At 39.8% G+C, this 22,392-nt stretch overlaps 1 protein-coding gene across 1 annotated transcript in view; it reads right to left on the bottom strand.

Annotated features, from left to right (window-relative positions):
- The window catches only part of LOC107602005 (anthrax toxin receptor 2-like), a 68,538-nt gene that overhangs the window by 21,778 nt on the left and 24,368 nt on the right, over positions 1-22,392 (bottom strand). The window contains exons 15-16 of the mRNA XM_016294382.1: positions 15,890-16,057; positions 15,626-15,706 (exon numbers count right to left, since the gene is read on the bottom strand). Of these exons, the coding sequence (XP_016149868.1) occupies positions 15,626-15,706; positions 15,890-16,057 (249 nt within the window). The remainder of the gene's footprint in view (positions 1-15,625; positions 15,707-15,889; positions 16,058-22,392) is intronic.

The following is a 22,392-nucleotide window of genomic DNA, read 5'->3' as shown; positions in this document are numbered from 1 at the left end:
TCACTGGCGAGAGAGGAGGGTGAGTGTGATACGCACTAGATCGTCCACAACCCCCCGTCCCCTCTGGGGACCCAGAAATAGAGGAATTGCTCTTTGTCAAGAATTTGGGTACCACCGACCGTGAGGTCAGTGATGGAAAAAGATGAAAAGATTCTCCACCCGGCCCTCCTCTGGGGGAGGGAGTGGTGTGCTTACCATCTCCTAAAGAGCACTTCCCTCCACCTCTGGGTCGCCCGTCTCCGGGCCTCTTGCTCTCTCGCTTGCCACCAGGTTTGGCGGGAGCCTGGACGGGCGGGGCAGCTGCCCTGCGACCGGCTCCATGGCACAGCTTTGATGGAGGCCGCAGGAGCGCTGCTCTTGTTTCGGCGGTGGCAGGGGGGTTATAAAGACGTAACGTCAAGTTTGCCAAGCAACGTCGTCTTTAGAAAGACGCACCCGAAATTGCTCTTTTAGGGGAAAAAGCTCTTTTAGCGTGCTGAGGCGCACAGGAGAGATGATCATCTGCAACACAAACAGGGGGTAGTGCAGCCTGATGTGTGCAACCCACTCGACACGGGAAACCACCACCGCTGAAGCGCCGTCCACCAACACGAAGAGCTCTCCAAGAGCGCGCTGAACTCATTCAGTCTTCTTCTCTCAGTAGAGTAGTCAGGAGCAGAACGATGTGATCGCTCGGCTCCGAAGCGAAAAGCTGAATATGCGCTCCATCTGCTGCCTACTTATACTCACGCTGTGATCAGTAGCAGCTGGATGCAATAATCGCATGCCAATGTGCATTGGCTCGTTTAGTTTACACTCGAAGTAGATTGGTCCCTCTAAGCGAGATCCCAATTTCGTCGGTCATCCGACGTGACGTCGAGAGTGACCGACTGAAAGGGAACTAGGGCTGTCAAAATGAGCATGTTAACACTTGCGATTAAATATGTTAAACGTTATTAATTCTTTACAAATCTGTTAATGCAAATATTCAATCTGACACTATAATTGTTGTATTTTGTTAACCACAAACAATCTCTTTAGAAACAGTCCCTGATTCATAAATAGAAAATGTCTTTATAATATCAGGCTTTATATATGTTTCCAAATGAAAATAACACTTTGAAGTTGACACCATTTCTCAGATACATACATACATATTTTTTCTGTCAATAAGTAGAGCGTTTTTTTTTCTTTGTCGTAAAAACTATAAAGCTACTGCTGTCAATACAATTAAATAAATAACATCAATTAATCTGAATTCAGTCTTTAGAAAGCAGAATCAGACTGTAATATCAAATCAAATTTGGCAAATATGAATGTAAAAATAATTGCATTATTTATAAAATAATTCTTTATAAACATTTAAATATATTTAGATCATGTTAACTTTGGCAGCCTTTAAAATAGTTTTTGTGAAATCTAATGAACGTGTTAATGCATTAACTTGAAAATATATATATATTAACAGCCCTACCGAAAACTCCACAGAGAAACTGCTGAGAAGAGGAATGCAAAAGGCAAAAAAGGTATCAGAGTGTATGTTTGTGTGAACCTCCCTTTTCCCTTGGACTCCTCTGTCTCCCTTTTCGCTTCCACCAGTGTGGCGGCAGGCGGGGTCACATGTGATCTGGGCCAGAGAGAGATGGGAGGCATGAGACAGGAGTGGCGGTAATTGGAGGGAGCTGTCAGGATGGAACAGTGTTGCGTCCGTGTGAGATTCCTGCCATTCGGAAACGACCACACACGTGCCAGGGCGCCTACCATCCCGTGGGGTGGCACGCATTAAAGCTAGTGATGAAGCTAATGTGTGTGGAATTGCTTCTGGCACCCAGCCCACAAAGAGGTCAATGGGTGACCTGTTAGAGAAACTAATGTAAAGGAAAGTATACAGCTATTTAAAATACTATTAAACTACTAAGGTGTCATGGTCTGTGACAATAGGCTAACTCTAAATGCAGCTCACTTTATTTTTTTGTATAAATCTTGCAAATGATTAAAAAGACCAAGGATTAGTTATACGTTATTAATCACATATCTTTAAATATTATTCTGTTGAGAAAACATGAACTGGTAAATTATTAAAACAAACAAGTGCATCAAATTTAATGTATATGATCTTCGGGAAATTTCTGCATCCAGGGTGTTAAGATATTAAATTAAAACAAATTCTAAACACACAAAAATTTCCATATACAAAAAATGTTTTTGTATACAGTTAATCATTTACTCAAAGTTTCCAAACAGTTGAGTCTGCACATATTCTCTTTTATTTTGACTTATGAACTCATAACGCTTTTACGAGCAAGTTCCCCTCATTATTTAATGCAAAAATTTCAGCTTTAAATTACAGTAGAGAAAAGGTTTATTTATGTGGTGCTATAAAGCACAGGAGTGTAAATACACACTGGCTGCACACCCTGCTATATTCAGTAGAAACCCTGGTGATAAACCATCTTGTTATGTCTACTGGGGAAAATATGCTTATCAAGCCGCATGGTAATGTAAGCAGTAAATAACTTGATCATTGCACAGCAACAGTGGATATCTAACAGCATGAAGCAGCTTCAGGCCACACTACATTACTAAGTTGAGCTGTATGTGTGTGTGTGTGCTTGTTTTTTTCTTTTCCTAGACCACAATTGTGAGAACTAGGTTAATGTGACCTGAGTTGGTCAGACAACAGACTGGTCAGGAGGAGAACACACACACACACATACACACACACACACACACACAGACACGTTAAAGCATAAAACTAACACTTTAATAGAACATCATTCTTCAGATATACACACCTAAAACGTTCACATCCTTTTCAAAAGATTCCACAGTGAAAGCACTTATTTAAAGACAAGACAATTGTGTATAGATGTAACGATGCTTCAAGCCAATAATCACACAAAAAAACCTAGAAATAATCCCACAGAGTCAGTCAGAGCCTCTTGATTACCGTTGTTCAGGACTACATAAGAGACAACCCGTGACCTTTCCTCTAGCGTCTGCCGCAACCTCCCATGGAGACCAGACACCAGTCACCATGTCACACCTAACACATCTACTTCTCTGCAGACCTTTTGTTCATCTCCTCATCAGCTTCTATTAACTCACAGCTGCATTTCTATTGCAGGAAATCTTAACAGATTATTCAATTTCACTACAGTTTATTGCTGTTTATTGGTGTTGCCAATAAACATATATTTTCAAAATAAGTACCTGAACTAAACTGGCAAGAAAACAAGAAATTGCATGATCTCTGATTACACTCACTTACCTAAGAAATAACAGCCCAAGTGGGAATTTTTTTTTAAATCATCCCTGTAATTATTAAACTCTTGCACAAAACTCTAAAGCCAATGAGTACACTGTAACATGCTGTAAATTTAGGAACTCAAATAATGGAAAATATTTAAAGGGACCCTTCACTGTCATACCTAACTGTAACATAGTGTCAGGCATACACTATAATGTTTAAAGTTTGGGGTATTAATCATAGAAATTAACTGTTTTATTCAACAAGGATGCATTAAATTGATTAAAAGTGACAGTAAAGACATTTATAATGTTACAAAAGATTTATACTTCGAATAAATGTTCTTTTGAACTTACAATTCATCGAAGAAAACAAAAAAGTATCATATTCCCCAAATATATTAAGCAGCCGTTTGATAATAATGTTACTTGAACACCAAATCAGCAAATTAGAATGATTTCTGAGAGATCATGTGAAACTGAGTAAGACTGGAGTAATGGCTTCTAAAAATTAATTTTTGCCATCGCAAGAATAAATTACATTTTAAAGCATTTATTTAAAACAGTTATTTAAAATTGTAACAATTTTCACAGTATTACAATTTTTCCTGTATTTTTTGATCAAATAAATGCAGCCTTGGTAAGAATAAGAGACATCATTTAAAAACATTAAAAAATCATACCAACCCCAGGCTGTTGAAAGGTTGTGTATATCCACTTTAGGTTCAGATGTTGAGATCAAACTTAGAATAAACATAGACTCAAGGATGTGAATCACCTTAATTAACTGCTCAAACCAATATACCAATAGAATAAATAATGTATCATTTCATAAAGAACTGCAAAATTATTGTCTATACAGCAAAATGGATAAGGCATCATAACAAAACATATCAACATCTTATCATATCAAAACCAACAAGTGAAATGCAAGAAGAAAAGGTCCTGTGCACTGAGAGAAAGAGACTGTGGCACTGTATCAGGAGGAGGAGCGTCTGTATTCAGCTATGATAATGAGCTGCCCGCTCAGGCTGGACGTGTTGTTACTGCACGTCTCTATCTGTGTGCGAGAGCATGTTTTTCTCCCACTAAAACCAAACACCATCTTGGGCAGTGGCGTCAGCCTGTTTCCCAGTCATCCTCTTTAAATGAGGTTGAGCGAATGAGCAAATACTATTGAATCGGCTAAGAGCATATTTCAAGGGGCTGGGGTGAGCGAGTGCGCTCTTAGCTTTGATGGTCCAGCCAGTGACAGCATTTGAGGCAGTGTATGTGTGTTAGCAAAAGAAGGCCCTGTGGATGAGTGAGGGTATATTTGGAGGGGGTGGGCCTGGCTATTAAATGGAGGATGACAGGGAGTAATTATTCTAATGCGCTACTTTGCAGTGTGGCTGGGTTAAGGTGTCAGCTGTGAGTCATTAGGCTTGACATGCGCTGGATAGCAACGAGACAGCTGTCTCCCTCCCAGGTGGGCTGACCCACACCGCTGCCACCACGCAAACCGGCCACCGTCAGGGTGCCTCTAGAACCGGTTAACCCAGCCCTGTACCCTGGCTAATGAACACAACCTCTTCAATTTTACTGCCCAAACACTCGTTAACATTCTGTCTCTTCAGAGGAGAAAAACGAAAGTAGAAAAAATATATACATTTACTAGCAGGTCAGATATACAAATAAATAAATAAATAATAATAAGACAAATAAATAAAAGACATTAATACATTGTTGTTGTTTTGTTGCCAAACAGACCTGAAATAAGTCATTCCATGTGCAAGAGCAGAAGAAACAGAACAAATTAATAAATTAGTGAAAACCCCCAAAATGTAAGTCAAAGAAAACGAAGAAGGGAATTCACTAAGAACAATAACGGTGTTCATTTGTACACGCTGTCTTAGCAGCTGTTTTAGTGAATTGTGCAAATCAGTAAGAAGTGCAAATCGAGGGGTGAGAACCAGAAGGGCGTAAGTGACATTTTTGGTGAAATGGATATATATATATATCAAATGAAAGCTCTTAATGAGCTCTTTCTACTGGCAAAAGTACTGTCATCCATGAGTGTACAAATTTTTATTATAAACAATTGAAATCAGTACACAAAGTCAGATCAAACAATGGTAAAATGTTTGTTTTGGCTCTCCTGTAAAGTTGGTGAAATGTCACTTACGCCTTTCTGGTTCTCACCCCTCGAAATACACCCCAAAAAAGCTATTTGCAGAGCGCAATTCCCCAGTTTGTGGACCAGCGCTAGGTTAAGGAGCTTGACTCCAGCGCATGCTGGGATATATGGAAATATGTCTGGTTATAATGCTCGTCTCTGTCATTTGATGAATCACTGACATCATGATCACTAGAAAATGTACAGAAGCATCTCATTTTCTTTATTACCACCTACGTTCTGCAGTCAGTAATAATGAAATGTTAACTGCCTCAGGCAAATAGAGCTGAGTTTTATAAATAAGGCACACTCTATAATAAGCCTAACTGAAATAGATTATGGTTATTATTATTAGACTTAATATAATTATTAGACTTAATATAATTACTCATAATGCTGTGCTATTTCAGTGCATTTAGCAACAGTTAAATAATATAATATAATATAATATATATTTTAAAATGACTTCTGTAAATCAGTTCATAAAAGCTGACTGCATAATAATTTTATATTAATTTTAGCTACAGCACACCAGGATGTCAACTCCCCAAAAGTGTTTCATGTCAACTACCTACATATCTTAAAGTGAGAAAAATAAACATAAATATGATTTATTTGCATATGTTCCAGTTCTGGACAATCAGAGCCCCCGAGCCAAGCCTTCGACGACAAAGACAGAATTAGTGCTAATATATGCAACCATAACAAAGAGCAGAACTTTCCATATCCTTATGTTACAGAGGATCATATCAACCCATACCTGATGGCCTTACTTATGAAAAGTCGTGTGTACATAAGAGCAAAGTTCACAGAAAAGACCTACGAAGACACAACAATGTTAACCTAACCAAAATGAGAGTGCGACATCCACAGACAGACGAAAAATGTTCACAGAAAAATTGTAATGCTTCAGCTCTTCCCCTTATTCTTTAAATTTGATGTTATCACTGTAAAATCAAACATTTTTGAAAGAAGGATTGTTATTTCTTGCATTATTTTTAACAGTTTCAAATCATTTTGTCAGGAAAATCCACAATTCTGGAATTCCCATTTGGGTTTCAGTTTTCAGATTCTATAATGCAGTGTTTCTCAATTGGTGGGTCACGACTCGCGACCCAAAAATAGGTCATAGGCCTGCTCTGACAGGATTGCAGCAGGGAAAAACAATGCTAAATGCAAATAATGAAATGCATATAATCATAACCATATTACTGTGCAGAGTCAAAACATAAAAAAAGAAAACAGATTTTCTGTATATGAGTCAGGAGTGTTACACAATGTATTAATAATCATGGAAAATTCCCTCAGACCTTAAATGCCCTTCAGTGTCAGTATGATGTGATGAAGTTATTACTCACATGCAGGCTAAAATGAACACATCCATGATACCAAACAAATTGTGCCCCATGAATCCACTGGGCCCAAAACCAGAAACACACAAGACCTTCTGCTTCTAATCAAGACAACCAGTAGAGGCCAAACAAACACACACACACACACACACACACACACAGTCCCTCTTGAGTCCTTGCCTTTAGTTAGATCTTCACATAGTCAAGTCATCATTGAAGTCATTCTCATTCTCACGTCATTCTCACTTCCATCACTATCCTGGTGACAACAGTTAATGGTTTAATTAGTGCTACTGTCTCTACAAATCATTTAAAATAAGTAAATAAAAAAGACAGCTGGTGAATTACTACATTGTACAGATTCTTTCATTTATTTTGAAATGTAATCAGATCAAATGCATGCAAAATGCATGGAATGAAGTGAGCAGCATACTGAGATCTACTGTGTAAAAGATTCGTGTTGGACAGCTAGACAGAATGGATGGGTAAAACATGTGAGACTTCTTGGGGTAGGACATTTATGCGGCTGCCACTTCGGAAGGGTTTGGGCCATCTGATGGGTTAAAACTATTAAGACCACAAGAGCAGTTCTGCATCTGTGCACACAAAAATTGCGGGATTCAGAACTACTTAAATGCATTTGTTTTGAGACCCTCAGAGATACATATCCAGATGATTGTGATCAAAACAAAGAAAAGTAAACAATGCCATTTCCCACAGATCTGATCTCTTTATGTTGAAATCTCTCTGCTGATGACAAACCCAGAGTCCTTTGTTTCTACTTGATTTGATGATATATGATATGATGCATGGGACAGAGTGACCTATAACTCATTAAGGTTGACATCATCATTAAACTTACTGGGTTCGATTATAAACTGTTATGATGATCTATTATGATGATGAATGTCATATGGATTGTGATTCACATCTCTTTAATTTTGATAAAGTGTGAGATCGGCGTGCAGAAGTTTTGGTGTGACATTAGGAAACAGAAGCAGGACTTTTTGATTTAGTTTTTTGAGGGCACTAGCTTTCCTCCTCTGAGAGAATGTTTGGCTGACAGGATGGAACAAATACATAAATGAATAAACCAATTTTTTCAACAGCTGCACGATAATTGTCACATCTGTGCCCTTTCTTCCAATCAATTATGAACCACAAGTTGTAATTTATTTATGGCCAATTCAGGCTCTAGTGATGAAATGTTAAAGACACTCCAAACGCAAAGTGATATAGGGATGCCAAACTTGCCATCTTAAAAAAATACATCTGCTCAAAATGACATGCTGCATTGCATCAGACCTGTAAGAAAGTGACTTTTTGCTCAAATCAAGGGACCACGAGTCTGAACTATAATATGATGTGATATGAGATCTAGGGGGAGATCCTGGGGTGCCGTTTCACAGCATCTAGCCAAACACTGAGTTTCAGTAGTGACAAAAATCAAGCCACACTGTTAAAGTCCTGCTTTTTAACACTGTTAAAGTCATGCATTTTATGAGCACAATTAATTAGTGTCTAATAAAGATTATAACTGCATTTAATATAGCTTGGGCCACCGGTTTAAAATAAAGAGGCCTCCCAAATTTGCATATTAAAACTAATTAGCATAATCAACCCGCTGAAATCCCATGCATGGCATTCGAGTGCTGAAAAAGCACAGCTACACACTGAAAAAATTATCCATTGTGTATTATAAGCTATAGTAGTTTCTCCCATTCAGCTTACTTTTCAAACGACTCAAAATTCGGGATTACTACTGTGTATACCTACAAAGTCAAATGATTTAATTTCTATATTTTATTTGTTTAATGAAATTTATTCATTTAATTTAAATGTAAGTATTTTACAAGTGTCTCCCATTCATTTTAATTACTAGATTTATTGAATTATAAAAATGTAAAAAATTTAAATGCTACCATTCTTGATTCTTCTTTTTTTAAACTCTATGTTAATATGACCATTGTTGCAAAATGTGCATATTTAAATATCTTAAAAACAAACCACTAAAAGAAATCTACGCAAATTGCCTTTTAAACAGTCGTGCACTGTGTTCATCACTTTAAATATTCAAATTGATCAGACGAGGGAAGGAGTGAATTACAATACATTGCCGATTCCCTGTATGATCTCCATAGGTCTGTCACACTTAAGGAGAAAAATCAATGCGACAAAGCAGCCCAGGGAATGTCTGACACTAACAGTAATGCTGTTTAATTAAAGCCAAGATTCAAGCTCTCATTGCAACGGGGCTTTGATTTTAATAGACGACGAAGAAATGGCCCGCACGTTGACGTGAGCACATTTGTAGCCAGTCTGGCCAAAGGAAAGAGAACACACACACATGCACGCACAAAGACAAACGCATCAGGACATCAACTCGGATTGAATCAGGGGGTTAAGGGGAAGTATGCAGAAGCTTGCGCCTGTGTTAAACAGTCTGGGGCTGGTCCCAGCCTACCCGGCTAATCAACAGAATTTGCTCCGATACAGGAGGAAAAGCATTTCTCAGCACATGCCTCTGTCACATACATCACTAAGATAAAAACCTCTGTAGGCTAAAACACTTGACCTCAATAAGGAAAAAAAATATGCAGTGCAAACAAAGAGGAGAAAAAATATGATTGCTAATGGATTGCATTTGGTTATACTCAGATTAAGCCTTCAATCAAGACAGAAAGTTTTAAGTCAAATAAAGCTATGCTGAAAGCTTATATAAGGAATTCAAACAGAATTCATAAGAATTCATAAAATCATTTAAATGTTTAAACATTTTTTTAAACCGCTTTCATAAACAAGTGCTTTCCTCTGCTTTATTATTTGTGATGCTCTGATTTAATTCCAATTACCCCATTAATTAGAAATCTTGTGCCCTCTGATCTAGGGTATGTTTCAACTTAATAACATTTGCCAGGTTTTATTTGTACACAGAGACCAATGCTTGCTTGTATTTGGACATCTGCCCTACTTTCTGCATTTCACATATCCCCCCCAAAAAAGACGGAGAGAGACCTGGTTCAAAGAGCAAGGGGCCATTTCATGAAATCAGCAAGCCAGTCATTGTTAAAGCTGTCATTTCTCCTCTGGAGCCGGTGCACTTTAACTAAACTGTCAGCTTTCTACTTAATTCTTGTTAAGGGTAACAGGCCAGTCTGCTGATAGCACTAATGAGGACCAGAAAAAAAAGACACAAGCATGTTTAAAGGATGCACACCGATTGTCATAACAAACACAATGGTGCCGTAATGGCTACAAAAATCAGCTACTCACGGAAATTATGAAGATGTGAAGATTTACAGCTGATGGTGAAAGACTTATTCGTCTATAAATATGTTAATGTTTTGTTACGCGGTCAGCTCTCCGCTTCCATAAACAAGTGCTTTCCTCTGCTTTATTATTTGTGATGCTCTGATTTAATTCCAATTACCCCATTAATTAGAAATCTTGTGCCCTCTGATCTAGGGTATGTTTCAACTTAATAACATTTGCCAGGTTTTATTTGTACACAGAGACCAATGCTTGCTTGTATTTGTTTACAGAACAGAAAGTGGGTTTTTTTCCTAGAGGCAAAAAAATCTGTATTTGCGCTGTATTTGTCACATAACATCTTGTGATAACACAATCAGAGAGAGATTAAATCATTAAATACTATTAAGCACTCTTATCTCCTGTCATTTTTCTTGAGATGCAAGTCCACAATTTGTGTTCTTGTTTAATTTTTTGGGCGAACAATTAAGCCATTTAAATGTAACCAAAAAACAATTTTGCCTTAGAGCTGAAGTTTTTCATTTCTGCACACAGCATCACTAAATGGAACTGCACAAGTAATAACTGTTTACTCAGATTACACAGATTGTCCTGCCCCAAAATCACATCACTGCAAAAATATACAAATTAAAATAAAAACCAACGAAACTGATTTTTATTTTATTTATTTGCAGCAACTCGTATTTTCAATATTTTCTTGTTTTCCAGTAAAAATATATAGACATCCATTAAGCAAAACAATTTTTAGATGATTATTATTATTTGTTATTTTAAAAAGTTTTTTTTTCTTCTTCTCACATTCTTGTCTTTGTTTTAAGTATAAACTTCACTAAATATAGGTAGATTTATACTTAGAAGAAGAAAACTACAATTTGAAAATTAGGCAATAAAAATAAACTTAATTTAAGATATACTGTCTGAAAATAAGTCTTAATATCTTAATATCAGATATTAACATCAAAGTTTTTACAGTATTTGATTTGCTTATTAAAAACAATCTCATTTAAAGAATATTTAGATATTTCACATAAAAAAAAGTCTGATTAACAAAATTATTTTTTGCAGAAATGTTTTGTTCACCAAAGAGTTAAAGTATTTACACATTTTAGGGAAATCAGCCTAAAAATGGCTTCATACTTGTCTCTGGAATAAGAAAAAGTATTTTAACATTGCACAAAAATCACACATAAGATCTCGAAAGGCAACACAGATATCACATATCTAAATGATGCTGCTTCTACCTAGTGCCAAACAAACCACATTTCTGACGGCTGCTGTATTGCTGATCTGTTCAGTGCAGCTCAGTTCTGCTCATTAGGCAGTTGTCCCTCACTACAGCAACCAGACCCACTTTATACTGGCCTTGCTAGTTCATTAGGACACTGTTCGCTCTCTTGGCTCCCGGGGTAAAACACAAACAGTTCGCGGTCTGCCGCTCCGCGCCCTAATCCAGTCATGAGACTGGGCTCCTAAACACTATTGCGGCTAAGCCTGGCCATGTGTGGCTCCGACCTGAGGGACCCGGTCCACCAGCTTAGAGCCTTAAATCTCTCTCCCGTTCTCACTCTCTCCTTCGTCCTCTACCCCGTTGCTATTTCTCCATGCCAGCGTTGCCTCCCTCTCTTCTTCTCTCCTGCCTCCTCTAATGGCATTCTTCAAGAGCTGGCCCTGTCGTGCCGCCCGCTCACAGTCTCTTAATTAAAATGCTCCCACTGCTCTGTTTATGTGACCGTTGACTGTTAAATTAAGATGCTGTCACACTGGGCCGCAACAGTACATTTGTATTTATTTATTTTTGCCAGGGCGAGTTCCTCTATGAGCGCTAGGCCTCGGGACTGCGAGTTGACATGTTTTATTTGTCTAAGGTCAGAATTTACACCATTTAAAAATACACTCCACCTCATTACAGCACTACCCTAAGGAGGCAAGCAGTCGGCATGGGCTAATAAGGTATGTGTTAGAGACTGATTTTAATAGGATTTAATGTATGCAGAGGCTACGCTAAAGGGACATTATACGTCTTGAACAATGCTTTCTGGGGGTGTGGGGGGCCATTGGTGCTAAATCTGCAAATATTGCCTTGTATTACACATTGAGCCTTCCTTGGCTTCAAAACATCTGACAGTATTGACTTGGCCTGAGTAAGTGAGTGTGGGAGTTGAAACCAGAGAGAAAATGAGGATTGATTTACTCAAAAATAAAAAAAAATAAAAAAAGAATCATCCTACTGACCGACGTCTTGAAAATATTGTAAAACCACCCTATCTATAATCACCCTCAGTTAAAGGCATTACTCCCATACCACCTACAGAAGTCTCCAATGAGGAAACAAAAGCCATAAAAATAAATTCTGTCATCATTTACTTACCCTCATGCCATTCCAAATCTGTATGACTTTCTTTCTTTTGTGAATCACAACAGATGATATTTTAACTGTTTGTCTATATAATGAAAGTTAATGAGGTCCAAAACAACACTGGACCCCACTGACTTTCATTGTATGGAGACATTTTTTTAAAATATCGTCTTTTGTGTTCCACAGAAGAATGTGAGTCATACAGGATTTACTCAAAAATAAAAAAAAATAAAAAAAGAATCATCCTACTGACCGACGTCTTGAAAATATTGTAAAACCACCCTATCTATAATCACCCTCAGTTAAAGGCATTACTCCCATACCACCTACAGAAGTCTCCAATGAGGAAACAAAAGCCATAAAAATAAATTCTGTCATCATTTACTTACCCTCATGCCATTCCAAATCTGTATGACTTTCTTTCTTTTGTGAAACACAACAGATGATATTTTAACTGTTTGTCTATATAATGAAAGTTAATGAGGTCCAAAACAACACTGGACCCCACTGACTTTCATTGTATGGAGACATTTTTTTTAAATATCGTCTTTTGTGTTCCACAGAAGAATGTGAGTCATACAGGTTTGGAACGACATGAGAAAATGATGGCAGAATTTAAATTTTTGAATAGAAACAAATGCTTCAAACTGTGCCGTACCTTGGGGGGGGGGGGGGATCCTAAATCATATTCAAGGATGATCCACTTGTCTACACATCACTTCATATTTACCTATTTTATATATGCTACTGTTCAAAGGTTTGGGGTCAATAAGATTCAAAAATATATAAATGTATACTTTCATTTAGCAAGGATGCATTAAATTAATAAAAAGTGACATTTATAATGATACAAAAGATTTCTATTTCAAAATGCTAACGGATCTGAGGGATTAAGTGACACTAAAGACCAAAGTAATGGCTGCTGAAAATTCAGCTTTGCCATCACAGGAATGAATTACATTTTATAAAATATAGTTAAATAGAAAACAGCTAATTTATATTGTAATAATATTTCACAATATTACTGTATCTTTGATTAAATACATCCAGCCTTGGTGACCACAAGAGACTAAAAAAAAACATACCAACCCCAAACGTTTGAATTGTAGAGTAAATGATGACAGAATTGTCCTTTTAGGGTGAACTATCCCTTTAAGACCCACAGCAGATATTACTGTATCTTTGATTAAATACATCCAGCCTTGGTGACCACAAGAGACTAAAAAAAAACATACCAACCCCAAACGTTTGAATTGTAGAGTAAATGATGACAGAATTGTCCTTTTTGGGTGAACTATCCCTTTAAGACCAACAGCACCAGAAGAAACAAAATCCTTTTCTGCGGGTCCCGTCTTGAGTTTGCTTTTGTGTGGCGTCTCTCTGGGGTTAATGTATGTTAATGTATCATTTATAAAGGTGCTTATTAGTGTGTTTTGCAGACTGCTGCTTTGTAAAACAATACCGAGCCCTGCCAAGACTGTTAGTTAGAGGCGTGAGCGAGAGAGAGAGATAAACACAGAGGCGGGCGGGCGTGTGTTCAAAAGAGCCCCACCAGTAATAGCCCAGCCCTTGATGCGCTGCCACCTTCTCTACCTGCTGTCCCCCACCGCTCTTTCCGGAAACTTGACGGCAGATGTTGCAACGCTAAGCTGGCTCTGAAGTGCCTCTCTGGCTCCCCGGTCTCCCTAACAACACAGTCAAAACATATTAGATCTCTTTATTTGTGCCCCAGGCAAGTTCGGCAGTGCAGCTGTGTCCACCCTCCGCTCTACCTTTGGTGTTGGAGCCCCTCAGGCGGTAAATGGGAGAGCAGAAAGTGTTCAGGCTGTCTTGAAAAAACTACATCTGCTGACAATCCAACAGTCTGTCTGTGGGTGGAGTGGGGGGAGGGACCAGGAGGGGTCTCCGAGCTGAACAGATGTCCGTGACAACCTGCTTCCTTACACCTGTACGAGTCCTCATAACCCCACGGATCCAGCGCTGAAAAATTCATGACCCCAGAGGGTTCCTGTCGGGCATCAAAGCCCCCCTCTCTCTAGCCGTGCGTGCGCGGCCCACCTTGGCTCAGGCGAGGGACTCCTCGGGCTTTGATAGCTCATGCCTGCACCCAGTGCACTTGATCAAGGGCTCGAAAGTCTGCACGATCGAGCTGTGGTCTGACTGAAGTGTGCCAGGGTCCCGCTTGGAGGCTCCAGACCCTCCTCTCAGATGTATTGAGAGTTTCAAAGGTTTAAACCGTTTGTTTGAAATAAAGTAAAACCGAACAAGTGGCTCAAGCATGACTGGGATATTTCAGCTAATGGGAGCACTAGCACCTCACATGCACAGAGGGCTTCTTCAAGATGAAACAAACCCAAACAAATGCTTCAAACCGTGCCCTTCTTTAGAAAAAAAAGTTAAATTGTAGTGTGCATATAGTCAGCACGACTTGTGAAGCCTGTTTACTTCAGGGCTATTGTTGTCTCACAAGAAGATAAAAAGACTAAATTTCACTTCATATTTAATATACTGTTCAAAATTTTGGGGTTAATTAATGTTTTAATTCAGCAAGGTCACATTACATTTATCAAAAGTGACAGTAAAAGCATTTAATATGCTGCAAAAGATTTCTATTTCAATTAAATGCTGTTCTTTTGAGCTTTATATTCATCTAATAATCTTGAAAAAAATTCCACAAAAATATTAAGCAGCAAAACTGTTCTTTTTAACATTGACAATATTAAGAAACGTTTTTAAAATATATTATAACACATTTTTTTATTGTAATATTTCACAATATTTTACTGCATGTTTGATCAAATAAATGTAGCTCTGCTGAGCTTTAGAGACTTCTTACAAAATCATACAATTTTATAGACCCCAAATTTTGGTAGTGTAATTTATAAAATTATAAAAACAAACATCATATTCTGTTGCTGAATTTAAGGCCCTTCAATGTTGCTTTTGCACATTCATAGGGCTTGTTTGTACACACATATTAGTGCATTACAGAGTTACAAAAGAGGAAGTCTCTACAATACGAACTCATGACATGTGAGTTTTTGCAGCTAAGGTTTGTGAAACTTGCACCCATATTCACTGTAACATGCACGCAAACACACACACACATTCACACAATAAAGGAAATAGCCCCTGAACTGTTACAACACGGACTGATATCCCATTATGCTCCATTTGCAGCAATGGAATGCTCTAGTTTGGTAGTATGTAAGGGTGATGAACCATGTTTGCCATTTGCATTGGGGTAAACCGTCTGTGGCTTACCTTATCTGCGGTAGTTGGGCGCATGAGTGAAACTCGGTCATATTGTCGCCGCAGAAGAGCCCACAGTGCCTGAAGTCGACCCTATGATGAAACAAATATATCAAGATGTGGCCTCAGCTTGGTTTGCTTTCTACTAATCTCAAGCAAAGGCATCAAATATCATAAAGTGCCATTTTCAGGTGGACTTAGATTGAAACTCAAAATGAGGAAAGGGAAGCAAAGGAAAGATGGTGATGGCCTCAACAGCAATAGGAAGTGACTCACCCTGATTGGAGTATACCACTTGGATTCAGATTGATGGTATGTGTGTGGGGATGTGGGTGGCTTTTTGATCATGGGTTCTTCTGTCTCCTCTTGTATTGACACCACTGCATTCTTGGCCATCTCTAGCCTTGCACCCTCCTCTGTGGACCCTTTCTCTCCCCAACGGACCTACACAGAAATTTTAACATTCAACAAAAGGTCATGTTATGTTATATTATATTTAGGGCTGCAACAAACGATTCTTTTGATAATCAATTAATCTAACGATTATTAGAACGATTAATTGACTAATCATAGATTATTTCGCTGATTAATCAGTAGACATTTTTGGATTATTCATCTTTTGCAATTATTTAAAATATTGAGTTATACATATTCTAACAAATAAATTAAGGTAATCACTTCAGCTTTTGAAAGTCATATTATTTAATTACAATTATACAATTAATTTATACAAATTAAATAAATATTTTGGCACACAAAATGAGATGGCAGAGAAACGTCTCGGTTACGTATGTAATTTTGGCCCATTCCTCCATGCAGATCTCCTCTAGAGCAGTAATGTTTTGGGGCTGTCGCTGGGCAACATGGATTTTCAACTCCCTCCAAAGATTTTCTATGGGGTTGAGATCTGGAGACTGGCTAGGCCACTCCAGGACCTTGAAATGCTTCTTACGAAGCCACTCCTTCGTTGCCTGGGCGGTGTGTTTGGGATCATTGTCATGCTGAAAGACCCAGCCACGTTTCATCTTCAATGCCCTTGCTGATGGAAGGAGGTTTTCACTCAAAATCTCACGATACATGGCCCCATTCATTCTTTCGTTTACACGGATCAGTCGTCCTGGTCCTTTTGCAGAAAAACAGCCCCAAAGCATGATGTTTCCACCCCCATGCTTCACAGTAGGTATGGTGTTCTTTGGATGCAACTCAGCATTCTTTCTCCTCCAAACACGACAAGTTGAGTTTTTACCAAAAAGTTCTATTTTGGTTTCATCTGACCATATGACATTCTCCCAATCCTCTTCTGGATCATCCAAATGCTCTCTAGCAAACTTCAGACGGGCCTGGACATGTACTGGCTTAAGCAGGGGGACACGTCTGGCACTGCAGGATTTGAGTCCCTGGTGGCGCAGTGTGTTACTGAAGGTAGTCTTTGTTACTTTGGTCCCAGCTCTCTGCAGGTCATTCAGTAGGTCCCCCCGTGTGGTTCTGGGATTTTTGCTCACAGTTCTTGTGATCATTTTGACCCCACGGGGTGAGATCTTGCGTGGAGCCCCAGATCGAGGGAGATTATCAGTGGTCTTGTATGTCTTCCATTTTCTAATATTTGCTCCCACAGTTGATTTCTTCACACTAAGCTGCTTACCTATTGCAGATTCAGTCTTCCCAGCCTGGTGCGGGTCTACAATTTTGTTTCTGGTGTCCTTTGACAGCTCTTTGGTCTTGGCCATGGTGGAGTTTGGAGTGTGACTGTTTGAGGTTGTGGACAGGTGTCTTTTATACTGATAACGAGTTCAAACAGATGCCATTAATACAGGTAACGAGTGGAGGACAGAGGAGCCTCTTAAAGAAGAAGTTACAGGTCTGTGAGAGCCAGAAATCTTGCTTGTTTGTAGGTGACCAAATACTTATTTTACCGAGGAATTTACCAATTAATTCTTTAAAAATCCTACAGTGTGATTTTCTGGATTTTTTTTCTCATTTTGTCTCTCATAGTTGAGGTATACCTATGATGAAAATTACAGGCCTCTCTCATCTTTTTAAGTGGGAGAACTTGCACAATTGGTGGCTGACTAAATACTTTTTTGCCCCACTGTACCTGATAGCCTCAGTCTGCTTTTGGGCAGTGGAGAACTGCTGGGCGAAGTTCTCCACCGTGTCGCCGAACAGGCCTGTCTGGGACACGGGGGTGTTCAAGAACCTTGTCTTGTCCGTCTCACGCATGTCGGCCAGACACAGCCAGAGATTGCGCTCCTGGACCACCATAGTGGACATCACACGACCCAGAGACCGCGCCGTAACCTTCGTCGCTCGTAGCGCGAGGCCCGTCGTGGTGCGGAGTTCTTTGAGAACTTCCGGGTCGTGACCACCCTCGTGCAAGTCCCTCAGTGCCATAGCCTGGTGCACTTGCAGTAACGCCGAAGCGTGTAAGGCGGACGCAGCTTCTCCACAGTCCGTATAAGCACTGCCGATCAAGGCCGACGAGTGCCTACAGGCCCGGGAGGGGAGCAACGATTTGCCCCGCTAAGTGGTAGCGGCATTTGGACACAATTGCATCACAACCGAGCGCTCCACCTGGGGAACTCCCGCGTACCCCTGCGCTGGACCCCCATCAAGGGTGGTGAGGGAGGATGAGCCACTGGGCCGGTTTCTGGCAGTGAAAGGTGCCGTCCACGACCCAGCGATCTCATCATGCACCTCCGGGAAGAAAGGCACTGGGGGGAGGCCCTGAGAACCAGCGCGCGCCACCCCGAGAAACCAATCGTCCAACCTTGAGGGTTCGGGACGTGGTGGAAGATTCCACTCGAGCCCGACACTCTCGGCGGCCCGGGAAAGCATAGCCATCATTTCCGGGTCCGTATCCGGCACCGCTGACCGCCCAGAGGGCGACAACGCTGATGGATCTTCATCCCCAGAGAAATCTGGTCGTCGGGGGGAGCCTCGGAAGAAGCAGGTGGTACCCCCCGGGAGGGTCCAGCCTGCTCTTTTTGGGAGCTCCACTGGTTTCGACGTGCCGGCGGGCTTGGGCATCCCCGGAGGTGAATTCCTCACCGTGACCGTAAGACCAGTCCGCCCACCGCTAGAAGGACGCCCCCGGCTGCCACCAGAGGGAACCCCAGATCTAGGCAGTGGCACGGGCACTCCGCCCCCTTGCAGGTAACGGAGTCTGGTCCGCAACTCTGAGATGGTCATACCCCCACAATGGGAGCATGAGTCATCCACGAAAGCCACCTCAGCGTGCTTCATGCCCAGACACGAGAGGCAGCGATCGTGACCATCACCCGGCGCCAGGTAACAACTGCACCCAGAAACACACGGATGGTACAACATCTTTAAAAAGACGTTCCACTCGTGAAGCTCTTTTAGATGGAATTTGCTCTTTTAGTGTGCTGAAGCGCACAGGGGAGATGGCCGTCTGCAACACACACGGGTAGTGCAGACTGTTGTGTGCAACCCACTCGACACGGGAAAACCACCGCCGCTGAAGCGCCGTCCACCAGCACGAGAGCCCACGAAGAGCGTGCTCGACTGTAGCTTTACTCTTAGCAGAAAGTCAGGAGCAGAACGATAGAACAGCTCGGCTCCGAAGCGAAAAGCTGAATATGCGCTGCATCTGCTGCCTACTTATACTCACGCTGTGATCAGCAGCAGCTGGATGCAATAATCGCATGCCAATGTGCATTGGCTTGTTTAGTTTACACTCGAAGTAGATTGGTCCCTCTAAGCGAGATCCCAATTCGTCGGTCATCCGACGTGACGTCGAGAGTGACCGACTGAAAGGGAACTCTTATTCACCATTTAATTAGCTATATGAAAAAGTAACTGAATGACACATCATTCTGCCTAAAATCTATTTTTGTAAGTCATATGGATAAGAAACAGAATAAAGGTTAAGTGATAAGACGTTTTATTTTTGGATAAACAATTTTATTATCTCTCTTAAAATACCTTATAGGGTTATGATAATCAAAACAGTCCTGAGCTAGATCAAGCTTTGATCTCTGCAAACCAAACTATCACTTTAATTAAACGTTTTTTTCCCCACTAATAAAACAATTTAATCATTAGCTAGCTCCACACTGGATAGCTGCTTTATAACAGAAAATCAAGTTGTAATTCTAACTGAAAGCAACATATGAAAAAGTAACTGAATGACACATCATTCTGCCTAAAATCTATTTTTGTAAGTCATATGGATAAGAAACAGAATAAAGGTTAAGTGATAAGACGTTTTATTTTTGGATAAACAATTTTATTATCTCTCTTAAAATACCTTATAGGGTTATGATAATCAAAACAGTCCTGAGCTAGATCAAGCTTTGATCTCTGCAAACCAAACTATCACTTTAATTAAACGTTTTTTTCCCCACTAATAAAACAATTTTATCATTAGCTAGCTCCACACTGGAGAGCTGCTTTATAACAGAAAATCAAGTTGTAATTCTAACTGAAAGCAACACTGACTCTGGTTTTTCATGTTTAATACTGTAAAGCTGCTTGATTTAAGGCTAACTATTGCATAATGTACTAAATAAATAAAAATGGAGTACTGAACTGCAGAGCTTGTGCATAAATAAATTGCTTTTTAGTTTTTCAGGTAGGTCTAACAGTAGTGCTATTAAGAGATTTATTTATTTTTTATTTTTTTACCAATTATCCAAATAATGTTTAGTCCTGGAAAGCTATTATTATCAGAACACGTGAGCATAACATAGCATTTAGCAGATCAATGGATGAGAGGGCAGTGTTACCAGAGTTGCCCATATACCACACCATGTTACAGCACAGTAGGGCTATTGCAACAGAAACAATACTGTAGGTAACCCTGTGTTCATTTATTATTAATATTAGCATTTATTTATTTACTTATTTTTTCCCTTGTGACAGAAGTGTTTCTATATTTTTTTTTATATAAAAAAGTTACCTGTTCAGACATGTCTGTGTCAAGAAGTTGTGTTTGATTTAATGTTATTGGTTGAAAAGTGACTTAATCCCGCCTAATGTCAAGTAGGGCAACTGTGATTGGCCACCGAGGATGTCATTGTCAGTAGGGGGTGGGAGAGACGAGTTGAAAGAAGTGCGTTGGTGATGTTGTCGGTATGATAACAGAAAATGCATCACTTTATTTTGTGATGAACATAGTCAGAACTGTGTCGTTTAAAGGGGTCATATGATGCTGCTAAAAAGAACATTATTTGGTGTAATGAGCGGATTCGATGAAGGAGCGTCCGGCGGACTTGTGGCAAGCACATGTGATGACCCCGGGCTGGACTCCGGCGATCCACAGCACTAAGTTGATGTATTTCCTCAGCGACCAGCACGGATCAGCTCCAGGCATGGCGAAGCGGATATCATCCTCTTTTGGAAGACCAAACAAAGTAGTTTCGCTTTCACAACGAAACACACAGCGTATTCAGGACATGGCGGCAGCGGCAACAATAATACAGCGAGAATAAAAGTTACACCTTCTTTCTTTGCGTGAACATTTGGGCGGCGTTATGCAAATCTTCCCACATAGTGAGGTAGATATGTGGGGGGGTGTTCGAACAAGCCATTTTAGGTAGGAGTGGCTGACTCTTAACTTTTATAAAGAATATCTCTTTGGATTTGAGACTTTAGTCTTTGCAACTTTACAGATCTTCTTTATGCACCAAGAGCTTGTAACACTCCAAAGAGAAAGGAAAAAATTAAATCTCATCATATGACCCCTTTAAGTGTTAACTAGCATATTATTCTATTATGAAGTCAACATGACGCCACAAAGAAGTCAATGCGACGCGATTCGGAAGAAATGCGGGGTTTATGCTGTATAGCCATTACAGTAAACAGGACTAACCTGAATCGCTGGTGAGATACTTAAATCAAGTTTATCATTGAAATCAGCGACTGTAAGAGAGCTAGAGGTGATCAGAGTGATTGCCACAGACTGTTGTTACATCGACTGTGAAGTACATTGAGGAAATCCAGATAGCGCTCCTAATCGCCAAGTGGTTAGGCGTTCCTCTGGCATCGCGGGAGTGTCACGGAGTTTGCCGACCGATCACCGCCTCACGTGGACTGATCTGATGGGATCCTGGAACTCTTTCAAGTTCATTCAGGTGCATTTTGTCTGTTTTATTTGTGCTCTTCGAGAGCGAAACGGCGATTTTAGGTTTCACTTGGCCTCAACGCACACCAGTGACATTTCAGGCCTGCTACGGGGTGTGTGTGTGTGTGTGTGTGTGTAAGTGAGTGAGTGTGGTGGGCCCATATTAAGCTGTTTTTCTATTTTTTAACCATATAGTGGTTTAATACTCTGACTCATTGAAAGTATGTCAGTAAAGGGTTACATTGGTATTTCTAACTAAATCTAAAGTTTGTTTACTTACTGTATTTATATTTTAAGTTTTCTAAAGGACACTGATATATTGGTTTACACTGATTGGTGACAAATTTATACTTCCGAAGGGAAAGAACTGAGGTTTAATTTGGAAGAGTGATTCAGTGACAAACTTTTATTTTGATATTTGTGTAAAAGTTTAACCCTTGAAGTGTGTTGTGGAAAGGGAAAGAAAAAAGTCAAAGCAAGCACTGTATTTGAAGATAAAAGCTTATTTATAAGTTGAAAGAACATATTTAGATTAATCTTTGATTCCTTTTGTCTATTTTCTTTTAAATAAATTCATTGTATATTTCTGCTACATAGCGTGTCATTTAAAAAAGAACTGATACGTAGCTATATTTTTTGGAAAGCAGTTTACAGGGGTCAGCGTTGCACTTTGTAAGAAGTAGTATAAAAAAGC

This window comes from Sinocyclocheilus grahami, unplaced genomic scaffold (genome assembly GCF_001515645.1).
Source record: "Sinocyclocheilus grahami isolate Dianchi unplaced genomic scaffold, SAMN03320097.WGS_v1.1 scaffold317.1, whole genome shotgun sequence".
NCBI lineage: Eukaryota > Metazoa > Chordata > Actinopteri > Cypriniformes > Cyprinidae > Sinocyclocheilus > Sinocyclocheilus grahami.
This window is presented reverse-complemented; position numbering and strand designations above follow the sequence as displayed.